This window comes from Tigriopus californicus, chromosome 6 (assembly GCF_007210705.1).
Source record: "Tigriopus californicus strain San Diego chromosome 6, Tcal_SD_v2.1, whole genome shotgun sequence".
In the NCBI taxonomy this organism is placed as follows: Eukaryota; Metazoa; Arthropoda; class Copepoda; order Harpacticoida; family Harpacticidae; genus Tigriopus; species Tigriopus californicus.
In genome coordinates, this window is record NC_081445.1 from 6,418,531 (window position 1) to 6,430,539 (window position 12,009).

At 44.1% G+C, this 12,009-nt stretch overlaps 2 protein-coding genes across 2 annotated transcripts in view; one reads left to right on the forward strand and one right to left on the reverse strand.

The window, feature by feature from the left end:
- The window catches only part of LOC131882200 (dnaJ homolog subfamily B member 6-like), an 8,756-nt gene extending 5,817 nt beyond the window's left edge, over positions 1–2,939 (forward strand). Inside the window, exons 3-7 of the mRNA XM_059229266.1 lie at positions 16–62; positions 575–684; positions 1,692–1,811; positions 2,016–2,240; positions 2,308–2,939. Coding sequence (XP_059085249.1) covers positions 16–62; positions 575–684; positions 1,692–1,811; positions 2,016–2,240; positions 2,308–2,906 — 1,101 coding nt within the window. The 3' untranslated portion in view covers positions 2,907–2,939. The remainder of the gene's footprint in view (positions 1–15; positions 63–574; positions 685–1,691; positions 1,812–2,015; positions 2,241–2,307) is intronic.
- A 664-nt stretch (positions 2,940–3,603) lies between these two features.
- LOC131882202 (ceramide synthase 6-like) lies at positions 3,604–11,647 on the reverse strand. Its single transcript, XM_059229268.1, has 5 exons — positions 11,436–11,647; positions 10,667–10,900; positions 10,256–10,586; positions 6,545–6,808; positions 3,604–4,557 (listed from the first exon to the last, which is right to left on the reverse strand). Exons 1-5 carry the CDS (start codon positions 11,609–11,611, stop codon positions 4,459–4,461), a joined length of 1,104 nt encoding a protein of 367 aa, XP_059085251.1. The 5' UTR covers positions 11,612–11,647; the 3' UTR covers positions 3,604–4,458.
- Positions 11,648–12,009: the final 362 nt, after the last annotated feature.

Below are 12,009 nucleotides of genomic sequence, written 5' to 3' on the forward strand. Positions count from 1 at the left end.
ATGGACTACTACGAGGTGCTGGAAGTGACCCGCACGGCCACCGGATCAGACATCAAGAAAGCGTAAGACACTCACGAAATATCAGCCAGGATAGGGAGGGCCATTGCCAAGGGCCCAAATCGTCGTGGACCCTGAAGCGACCAGCGTTCAAATTAACAGTCAATCCGAGACTCTCCCATGGGTTCAATTGCGTGCGCTCTATGGAACTAAATGGTCGAGTTATCCTGGCTAGTTTTCAACTTTGAAGCTCTATCCATATCGATCGAATGATCGACGGGTTACGAAGTTTCTAAACATGCCAATGGTCTCATTCATGCCAGTGAGGATGATCCATAGCGTTCATCCGTACCAAACAGCACCTAGCCTGGTGCTATCCCCATCACTAACAGGGTTATTTCAACATACCCCCACCCCCCTTCCTTTCCGACGAGAAAACGCTGAATTCACATTTTTTTGGAATTCTTTATTCATTTGACACCGAGATCCTTGCGTTCGCCCCCCACGTGAGGAAATCCAATATCCCACGGCATCCGGGCTATTCGCACTAACACCAATTGGGTTCCTTTTTCCGCAGATACCGCCGACTGGCTTTAAAATGGCACCCGGATAAGAACCCGGATAATCAAGAAGACGCCACCCAAAAGTTCAAGGAGATCTCGGAAGCCTACGAGGTCCTCTCCGACGGTAAGTAATTGATACGCTGGGCTGTGCCGGCATCATCGTCGCATCAAGAAAAAAAATAACAGGATACGATAGTTCTCCCAGGGGTGGCTTAACCAAGCAGAGGAGCAGAGGGAGGAGGGGTGTTTTCGTCTAGTAGAGGTCGATGAGAAAAGTACTTTTGGCCCAAATTGATTGGCCTAGCTCGGGCCTCGGGGTTCAAATGGGACAATAACTTCTCAAAAGGTTAACTTGATAACGTTATTCTCCACCCATTAGTTGGCGGTGCTCATTTTTAAATTTGTGACAAACTGTTAGAAAGGTTTAGATAGAGACTTTAAGGGCTATTAATATCGTATTAGGTTAGGTTTGCTAAGTTTAGGTTAAGTTTAAAAAAGTAGCACCGCCAACTAACCGGTGGAGAATAACGTTTCCCGGTTAACTTCGTTACGTCATGCTTGGTCTGGGAGGACTGAAGTGAAATGTTATAGATCGATCATGCTTCTAAGCTAGTGCTGGGGCGAGTGCACTCAAGATTTTTTCTTGGTTTTGAAGTAATTGGCGGGACTCGAGTCCGGACTCGTCGAAAAAAAACATGACTTTTTTTTCGTCGATTATGAATTGACCATATGATAAAGCTGCCCTCAAAAGTTTAGCTGAGTGAAAAACCAAGAGGAATCTTTCTTTTTGTTTAACTTACCTCGAGAAAATGAGTCGAGTCTTTTACCGAACTCCGCGAGTCCGACAAAAAGGCGGAAAATGTTAGGACTCGCCCCAACACTATTCTAAACTTAGGTGAGCTCCCCCTTCCACGGAGTCTAAAAGCCAAGAATTTAAATGCTTCATAATCATGTCTTTTACCCATTACGCAATAATGAAGTCCACGCGTCCTTTGTGGCATTAACCAGAAAGTAGTGATGCCCATGGAAATGATCTACTTTTGCCATGACATGAAATGGATGTTATTGGGTGGGCCAGATTCGTGCCCGAGGCATTTTTGGCCACAAAAACTGACCTCCGTGTTTCTTTAGCCTTGAAACGATGTGTCTATGATCGCCAATTGAAGGAAAAAGAGACTCCCGAGCCGGAGAACGGATTTCGGTTCCACAGTCATCCCCATCGCGAGTCGTCGCCCTTTTGTAGGTCTAAGGGTGGGTGGTTGCCGAGCTTCAACTTTTCTGACTCATAGTGTCTCTTTGCTAAATATTGTGCATCTTTTTTCGAGTGACCTAACTAATCTGAGTGATCATCCAGTCCAAAGATCGTCTTTCCGGGTTCTCAGATCTCAAGCCAAAGTGCAATCGTGCGGCTTCCAGCAGGACTGATCGTTTCTTTGTCTTTCTTCGTTTCAACAGATAAAAAGCGCAATATCTATGACAAATATGGACGCGAGGGTTTGCAACCCGGAAGCGCCCCAGCCAACGGACCCAGCCGCCATTTCCGAGGCAGACATCGGAACAATGTGTTCGAAGAAGGCGGCTTCGAGACGTTCGGTTTTCCTCATTTCTGTTTCCGCGATCCCGAGGACGTGTTCCGGGAGGCCTTTGGCGGGATCGATCCCTTCGAAGACATGTTGGATCGTAAGTATTGAACAGTCCAACGGATGAGCTCGAAATTGAGATAAATTTTGAATTTCTCTTTTCAAAGCCTTCGGTCTTTTGGGTGGTCATCGTGCTCGCGCCCACCATCACGGCTCTCATCGCGCCCACCACCACCATAACCACAACAATCGCCACCACGCTGCCTTGCATGGCGTAGCCACCTCATCGCCCGCTCATCATCATCACCATCACCTCCACCAACGCCAACAGATCAATCCGCTCTCCACACTTATGATGTCGCCGTTTAGCGGAATGTCCGCGGTGGGTGGCGGTTTCGGTCATTCGCCCTTTGACTCGCTCTTCGGAATGGGCGGTCTGGGTGGAACTAGCTTTATGATGAGCTCAATGGGTGGAGGTGGGTCCATTTTCGATGTCATGGGAACAGGTCTAGGCGGTGGAGGGGGAGGGGCCGGAATGGCTGGCACTTCCATGTCCACGCGCTTCGTCAATGGCAAAAAGATTACTACCAAAAAGACATTTGGCAACGGTGGTGAGACCATCAAAGTGTACGAGAACGACGTTTTGGTCAGCCACACCGTCAACGGTGAGCCCGTGGGCGGCTCAGATGCCAACACGAATGGGCATCATCACCATGGCCATGGAGTCCACACCTCTCGAAGTTCTGGACGTAGGCGACATTTTTGAAAAAATTAATAAACTGCTAATTTCTGACCAAGATTAAGAAGGAAATGAATCATGATCCCCCTTTGTTCAGTCCAAGTTGCGCTGCAACTTAAGAAGAAAAACACTCCCAACACCCCGTCCCCACAGCCACACATCTTGATAGCAATTTAAACAATTGTTGCCACTTTGTCAGACATCCCCATCCCGTTTTTATCATGCTATGTAGTAAGACATCTCGTTATGTCCTCGAGACGTCTCCTCCTTGATAGCAATTTAAACAATTGTTGCCACTTTGTCAGACATCCCCATCCCGTTTTTATCATGCTATGTAGTAAGACATCTCGTTATGTCCTCGAGACGTCTCCTCCTAGATTCGAAACCACACCCCTCTGTTGAGGCCCCGCCACTAATGTGATTCTCCCAACTCCTTAGGTTGGGAAAGGGTTCGTTCCACTTTTGCCTCTCTCTCTCTCTCTTTCCCTCGTAATTAGGAAAAAAGACCCATGTCGATTATAGTTCTTTATTTTTCCTTGGTTTAATTGTATCAATTTTGGCCAATCATCTTGTCATGGAATCGTTGCCGTTGGGAGATTCCTCGACCAGGTTAGCCTAGTTCTAATCGCGGTCAAGTGCATCTTCATTTGTTCACTAAAACAGTAACACCCCTTTGGTATCGAAACCAAGTTTGATTTGAATAAACAAATCGCGAATCCCGATCTTGGATTGTATTTTATATTGTATTTCGGTAGAGTAATCTGATGCTCAATACAAGAGCCGGAATCGTTTGAGTGGTCACAAGCACATCAGAAGCGTTGGAAGAGTTAAAAAATATTCACCACAAAGGGTAAGTTCCGTCGAATTATCGCAAATGATAATGTACTCATAGGTAGAAATGCGTAGGAATAGAGTGCGCTATCCCCGATGGAATATTTATGCAAAGAGACTTCGACGGTTCAGAGGAGGGTTGCCATAGGGATTCTTTGAAACTAATTGCTTTTAGAGGTTTTTGTTTGCTTTCAATATTAAGGAACCGCTTTGCATTCGGAACTTTAGATGGCCTTATCACACATGTATGTTCGTCATTTGATGATCATCGGGTGGTAAAAACGTTGTGAAATTCTCCGAAGAAATAAGTCTGACATCATGAGTTTAATAGAGCACGGAATGGTATCAATATCGCCGCCATGACGGTAAATGTTATCATTACTATTCTCAGTATATTGGTGTTGTTATTATTGTTATTATTACTGTACAATCATAAAGTTGAGAATAACTTTTGCGATATCATGGTTTCACAACGGCAAGAAGCATGGTTCCCTGAGCTACGACATACCGTCGCACATGGGGTCGGTCTTGTGCTACTGTGCTACTTAGGAAATATAGGAATTACTCCCACCCACCCCAATAGCTGTGTAGCACCTATCCAAATAGCGATCAAGAGAGTAAAAAAATAATATAGAAATGGTCATGGAATGGTAGAAGAAATCATGATGGGCATAACCATAGTGATAAATGATGATCGGTTTAAACATTGATGATTGACCATGGAAGTGTCTCCACACTCTTCTTCCACTTAGTCCTGCTTATTGTGGTTCTCCTCGCCTTCGAGGGAAGAAGACGGATTGCTGGACAATGTGATCGCACTCGAATCGCTTCGCGTGTCCTTCTCAGTCTGAAGGAGAGGAAAGGAAAGGAAAGAGTGAATAGAAAAACCCGTTCGGACTTTGGTGCCAGGGTCGGAGACATAAACCGTCACTACTCGCTAGGGAGGGAAGCCTCTCAGGCTCGGCTAGCGATCTTACATCATGGGCATTTTTCCAATATATTTGTTTTGGCACCTTGAGACGACAATCGACTTGTGGGTCCCGAGTCAGCAATTCGAGCAACGAATGTCATGCATGCATTTCGAAAGGCTATTTTTCTAATTTTTAGGCATTTGAGCGAGCAGGGAAAGGTGTATGAAAAGTTATTAAATGTCAGGAATTCGAAGAAGACGTTGAGGAACCTCAATAGTTTTGGGGATGGTTTACAGTCTTTCCAAGATTATCCAAATTGTCGCCAGGTACGTACGACTTCAGCTTTACCCGAGGGCAAAAACATTCACCAGAACAAAAGTGAGTGAATGGGGTACTATTGAACAGGTCTGGCAACACTGGAAAATTATCGGAAAATACGTAGACATTCATACACGACAGAACTACTATCGTTTAATTTCTTTAGAACTTGGGAGTAGAGGTGCTATTGGCGTTCGAAATCGCCCTCTACCGGCTCAAGAGCGCAAGACTGGAGATGATGCTCAGTACACAAGCTCGGTACTTTGGTAGGATTCTTGTTGATTTTCTTTGACTTTTCCTCCCCTCTTTTTGGCCACCCTTCATTGGTTGGCGCATTTTTGGCAGAGCATTGGGTGTCCACTAATTCATTCTTTAATTCTCTTGTTCATTTGGTTCGTGAGTGTTGCCTAATAACGAGTGTTCGTCTTGTTTGAACAAAATAGCTCGCCCTGATTCCATTTAAGAAGTCGATCATAGCGGTGAAACAAATAATCATATTTTCTACCTTGCATGTCAAAAGCCCTGTTTACAGAGTGTTCAAAGTAGATCGTTCACTTTCTCTAAAACATTGAAGAAATTGGGGTAGAAGGACCTTAAAAGATTGCACTCGTTGGGCAATTCTCGCTGATTACTTGGAAAAGGATTAACAAACTTGTTTGTTTTTCCTTAAAAGGATAAGAGCTTCATCAAAGTCGAGTTTCTAGGACAGGAGATTACCGCCCGACCCAATAGCGAATTAAATTGGCCCAACACATCAAGCATGGCATGCACGCATGAAGGTTTGAAGTAATAATCTTTATGGATAATAGTGGACATAACGACGAAATTCGTTGCCACCGAGTTCTAGCTGATTATTTGATTCATGGTCTCACAAAAGCCGATTACAAATCGCACCTTCACTGGCACCTCCACATCACGAAGTTCTCAAGTGAAAATAAAATTCAACACAGTTCAAAGAGATATACCAAGTTTCTGGTCATCGTGACCTCAAGGAGTCGTTGGCAAGGTCAAAGTTCCAAAACTTATATGTTCCAGGTACATACAATGGTTCTGGCGACCCAATGTACATGGGCACGTAGTGAATGACATCCAAATTTATCCTTTATCCTGCCTTGAAAGGCCCCTTCTGGCTTCGACATAAAGAAATAATGAGAAAGAAGAGTGGATGTGCAAAGATGTCATAATTCCTTTGAAGAACAGAGTCAAGGCCTGCAGCAGAACGACCATAATCCAACTTGGTTGTCGAATGGCCTTTTCACCCGCTGATATCCACACTATGCCCCGGTATACACAGTACAACGCATTCACGTTGTCAAGCGCACATACTCATGTACTCTTATGGTATGCCCTAACTACTCTGAGATCCCCCCATCTTTCCACCCATGATCGCTCGTTTATAGCACACTAGATCCTGCCAACGTGGCAAGTTCATTCTTCCTCATTGAACCATTGGGTCCTTTTCTCTTGCGCCTTTTTCACGTACGGTGCATATTCATCTCTAAGAGCCTTTTTCGTTAAATCGTCAATAATTGGCTTGCCATCCCCGCCCCCTTCCCCCCTTAAAAAAGAAAATGCAAAAATAGTGCGCTGGCACTAATTACTTACCTTGCCCGTATGAAAGGCCTTGTATAAAATTTTGAGTATGAAGTAGGTCCAAATAACGTGAAGCACCAAGAGCATGGACAGTAGTCCATTGAACAGGTAGTAAGCCGGGAACATTTCCACGATTTGAGGGGCATCGATGGTTGTGCTGTAGAGGATCCATGATGGATATACGCCCAATCGAGTGACGATCCAAGTGACAGCGAAGCAGCCAAAGATTATATCACACAAAGTCTGATAATTCGTGTACTTGCACATCTTAGCAGCCTAATGGTGAGAAATGAAGAGCAGACAACGATATCAGGTTATAAATCAGGACCCTTTTTTGCCCTATCAGAGTCGCGACACGTGATGCAGCAACCAAATCCATCAACATGACGAAACCACCATTAGGACCAGTAATATCTATTATTACTGGCAGATTGTTTGCCTTGGATTCTACTGTTATTGATCGAGCCAAACATCCGACGTAGAAATGGTAGAAGATGGATTTTCTTGCTTAGCTCTTGTCTTTATGGGTTGGGGCTAGTTATGATACTAGCTTTGTTTTTTCTAAACAAGCATAGCACTTTGGGGAGAGACAGGATCCTAAACAACATTTCGTGCATGACAAAGTATTTTCATAGAATAGTATTGCAGGTAGTAGCTTTTTGCTGCATTCCCTAGGCACATCCGTACGCGTACGTCCGTAGGTGGGGAGGGTGAGTGTTCATCTCATTATTTACTGAGGTGGGATATGCTTATTTTGTGTTACCTACACGTACTCGAACCTAACCCAAGTAGGAGTACGTAGATCAAATGTTTACTCAGTCAATAAGATATCAATGGTTAGATGGAATGGCTAGCCCTTCCAAAGTTACCTTTCTTTAGAATATTTCTCTGCTGTAAAGAATTAACCATACAGTGCATAAAATGGCACTCTCATAATAAGACAAGTCTAAACTTGATAAAAAGTCGCAATTGTTAGCAAAATCCGGGTTTCCAATAAAAACACAGCGAAGAAAAATCAAAATGAAAGATGAAATCAATATTTGCTTGATAGGCAAAACCAAAACCATTTCTCCATTTCACTCGACCATTGACGCAAGTCGATGAAATATTGAGGTTAACCGAGGAACATTCTCAGGCATTCAATGAAGGAGATTATACAGAAATGTGTTCACACCTGGCCCATAAATTAACTATTTAGTATGCCCATTACTACTCAAATGTTCTCTTTGGTTGTTGACTCTACTTGGTGCGATCTCAGCTTAAGCTGTGCTTTTTCAGGCGATTGAATCCGTTGTGACCAAATTTATGGTTGCTTTTCTTATGAAGGGCTTCATATTTTTTCACAGGCAACCAAGGTGGTGGGCAGGATTGTAACTCTTCTCTTTTAGCCGGTTTTATGTCAAATCTAAAGTAACCAAAATTGGCTGGTTTGCTTGATCAAAGACGCGTCATTAATTAAGATCCCACGAACTTTGGTTTTAACGTGAAAGTGTTCTTTTTTTTCGATTTTCTGAGTCATCTTCCATTGAATGCAGCCGGAAACTGACCCGAGATTATATGAATGAATTGAACACGAATAGATTCTAGTTCAGTGTTCTTTACTACTTCACTCTTTTGCTTCTTTTTCTTTAACAAGGTGGCCTTGAAGTGCTCGAGTTCCCTCATAGGATAAGAAAAAACCCTATCTATCTTATAAAATTGCTATAAAACAGCATTTAACAATCCTTGATGATGGCGCTATGGCATGGGTTTTGAAAATAGTTTGGTCCACTTGCTCCTTTAGTGGGAAAATATCAAATGGCAAAAAACCAATCTCAAATTACGCCTCCACATAACAAAAAGAGAATTAATTAGTTCAGACATTGTTAAGATGCCACTCTTTACGTTGGTCCAATTTGAATTCCTATGTGACGGTCAGTCAGTCGTTAATAAAGGCTCGAAGTGTCACTACGTGAACCAAACGCCAAGTGATCCTTAAATAATACATGTATGATGTATGAACATGTATCATTTTCGAGCTGAGCTTAAGCGAGAATTCTTCTCCCTTAACGCTAATCTTGTTTCGTTTCGTCTTCTAATGAATCAAACGGAAGTTCTCTAGTTCGGCCTGTCATCAGATGTTAGGTGCTCTAATGTAGGGATATGCCCGCACAGCTATCACAGCTATCATTAATTATCACTTCCCCCCTGGGAGTGCCCGCAGGGTCGCCCATTTAAGCTGGCAAATGTAGCAAATCATGCTGAAATTAAATTCCTAAAAGTAGCTTGGACTTGGTTAGCCTGGAATCGAACCAGTGTTAGCGAAATTGACGACGGAAGCTCTACCCATACCCCACGGCAAAATGTCAAACTCGGTATGCAAATCGTTGGCGCACGCCAAGTTCCAATGAAGTTTCAATGCCTTCACTTGTCTCAAAGAAAATGAAGGGTTTATTTCCTTGAACTATACGTATAGTAAGACAGGGGTATTACCATCCACTAAAGCATACTCGTATTTAGCTGAGTAACGTAGTTATAAAGATTAGGAAGCCTTAATTTATACAATGACACTTGATTGCCTTACATCGTTATCACAGCGAAACGACGATAACATGTTCACAAGAAAGGAAAAGCAAAGAGCGTTGAAACAGATTATATTCGCCTACTGATATGATACGTCACTCCATAACTACCTAACAATAACTAGAGGCACTCTGGCTCAAATTCTTTGACTTGAAGTTCTGCAAATTCCTCAAAAGAACTATCAAGAGCAATGCACTAGACTCGGACTTGTACAAAGAAGGTACATATTTGCGCAACACACTGACACTGTATTGTCCTGGAGGACAGCACAAATGATTTATCGAACATGTGCCAAGCTATGGAAGTAGAGCAGGGCCTTGAGAATGCTATCTTAGCTGGAGAGACTTTCCAAACTTTGTTTGAGGCCATCATGGTAGAACTCATGTCAAACTAGGCCAGATTTATTAGTTCCCTTCACATTAACAGGACAATGAAAACTTTCGTTGAGAGGGAATGTAAAAAAAATACCACCAACCCTCCTGAAATGAGCCCGAAAGGAGCGATTGTGTTTTGGCCTTGCCTACGTACATACCTACTATACCCAAAGCTCAACGACCACTAAGGCTCGCAAAGTTTTCAGTGGCAAAAACTGTGAGCACTTCGCGTCCAGACTTTGGTCAAAGAGTTAGTTTGTATCATGTTGATTATTTGCGCAAGCATCAGGCTTGCTTGACACAGGCAAAATCGTTTCTTGAAAGGGTCTCTGGTTTTAGTGGATGTCATTTTGTAAATTTGGACATTGAGGAAAGCTTGGAATTTCGAACGATTTGCTTTTTGTTTGAGATATGAGAACTAGGCTGGGGCTTCAAACGTGATGAAACAGGGTGGGCCACTAAAAAATGAGCCCATATAATCACATATCCTTAAGGATAAAAAACAGACTTGAATGGAAGGTAAGAGCAATTCTTATGTGTTTCGATGTGGTTTTCTGAAATATCATGATACCTAACTTAACATGAACCAAATTGAATGCCGCCGGATCTTAAAGTGCCACAGTTCAAGGAACAATTCCCCAACCAATTGGTTCCACTTTTACAAGTCACCCTGTCTCGCTTGCGAAAAAGGCCGATTGAGGCACTTTCATTATCTGCCTAGTTCTTGAGGCGAGCCGCCCTCCCCCCCCCTGTTGCCGTTGAGTCATTCGGTCGGTGTCTCACTCACCTCTAGGAGAATATCTGCACAGTCATGAATAACCAGGACGAGTGTTCCCACTCGGGTCAGATTGCAAGTCCACGACATGGACATAAGAAGGATGGTGATGGCATGGTGGATGAACATTTCCCAAAAGTCCTTTCGTTTCACATCAAAGAACTGCGAAATGGCCAACGACCAATAAAAGCTCAGCTCCACCATGTAATACCACCACACGCCTTGAGGCACGGGATGGCGCGGGTAATGGAACCAGCAATGTCGAATGTCCCACAGCCAAGGTTTGTCCCACAGACACACCAATCCGTATACGAACATAAATGAATAGTACAGCCATCGCCACCTGAAACCGCCGACAAAGAACTCGTTAACAGTCCCATTGATCATGGGGGGCTAGTTGGTCGACTTTGAGGGCTTTCTTACCCGGTTTCGGCGAATTTTTCCAACGTCGTGGGACGATCTTGAGCCACTCGTTTGCGGAACCATCGCTCGATTTGTCGGGTGGACATCTTGGCTTGAGTGGCCAACACTGTGATGTCGTCATGGCTGACCCTTGGCGATTTGTGGAACTGTCGCTCGAGTATGGAATTGGGCGGAGCAGGCCGATGCCGATGTGGTCGAAGACCCAGATGAACCCCGAACGGACGGAAAATGTATCTAAAATATGCAAGCCAAGCAATCTTTTAGAGAATTGAACGTGGGCAAACAGTTCCATTGAGGACAACAATCAAGCCGCAAGCTTTCCCCGCACTTTCACCTCAGCTCGATGATATCGAATTGGACCAAACCTGATATGAGATCATGGAATGAGGCGAGTTATCGGAGTTGGCTTTGGGCGACTCGTTTCTCGATCATTTGGGCTCGACCAATCGACTTGGCAATAATGATAAATATCCTAACGATTTGATGTGCATTGATGAAAGAAAATATTGTCCAGCTTAAACGCCTCTCTGGGATCTGTTTGAGCTTAATTTCAAACAGGGATCTAGAGGCCAGTCGCTTCGTGCCCTTTCATCGTTCGTACTTACGTACACATAGGTCATTAGCATGGATTACGTAATTAATTTGCCATTGATTTTAGGGAACCCAAGGTAGACCGCAGACCTGGTGCTTTCGTGGGTCAGAGCGATAAGATTGAGCTCGGACCGAGTTGTCAGGGAATGATCAGCGGACAATAAACCAGTTTTTTTACCTTTCAATTAGAATTCGAAGACTCATCACGATGAAAGCGGCTGGAATGGGAAGCCAAAGATCGTAGAAATTGGCATACTGCACAATCTCCGTGGACTCCAAGTCTTTCCACGTCACATTGGGGGGAAGCCACAACTCGTCATCCCAGAACGAGTTCACCCAATGGGGTTCACCCATACTGCAGGGTCAAGCGGGTCACTGAGATCACGCGGAGAGAGGAGTAGAGGGAAGGGCAGGGCGGTTCTCGCACCGTGGTTGGATGGGCACCACCCTCGATCGTTGCTGGATGGTGAGTCTCTTGCGGACTGTCACATGCTAGTAGTAGGTGATATGAAGGGATGCCAACCCTGTTCCGAGGGCGATGGACTCACGGCGTTTGTGGTTGTTGTTATTATACTTGTTCTAAATATGATGATAATAATATCTTGGTGGTGTTTTGAAGTTCCGGAGGAAGATTATTGAAGCTTGTCAACCGTGCGTGTACTTGTGTGTGTGTGTGCGAGGGGGCATGCATGCATGCATGCATCAATACATGCATGAATGAATGCAACAAGCAGGAAGGAGGGGGAGGCCGA

What these genes read in the sequence shown, in the direction of transcription:
- LOC131882202 (XM_059229268.1), bottom strand. Translation starts at nt 11,611, where the DNA reads ATGGGTGAACCCCATTGGGTGAACTCGTTCTGGGATGACGAGTTGTGG. An exon ending in GAAAAATTCGCCGAAACCGG is followed by an intron (nt 10,587 to 10,666) that starts GTAAGAAAGCCC and finishes CGGCGGTTTCAG; the next exon opens with GTGGCGATGGCTGTACTATT. An exon ending in GTGCAGATATTCTCCTAGAG is followed by an intron (nt 6,809 to 10,255) that starts GTGAGTGAGACA and finishes TCTCACCATTAG; the next exon opens with GCTGCTAAGATGTGCAAGTA.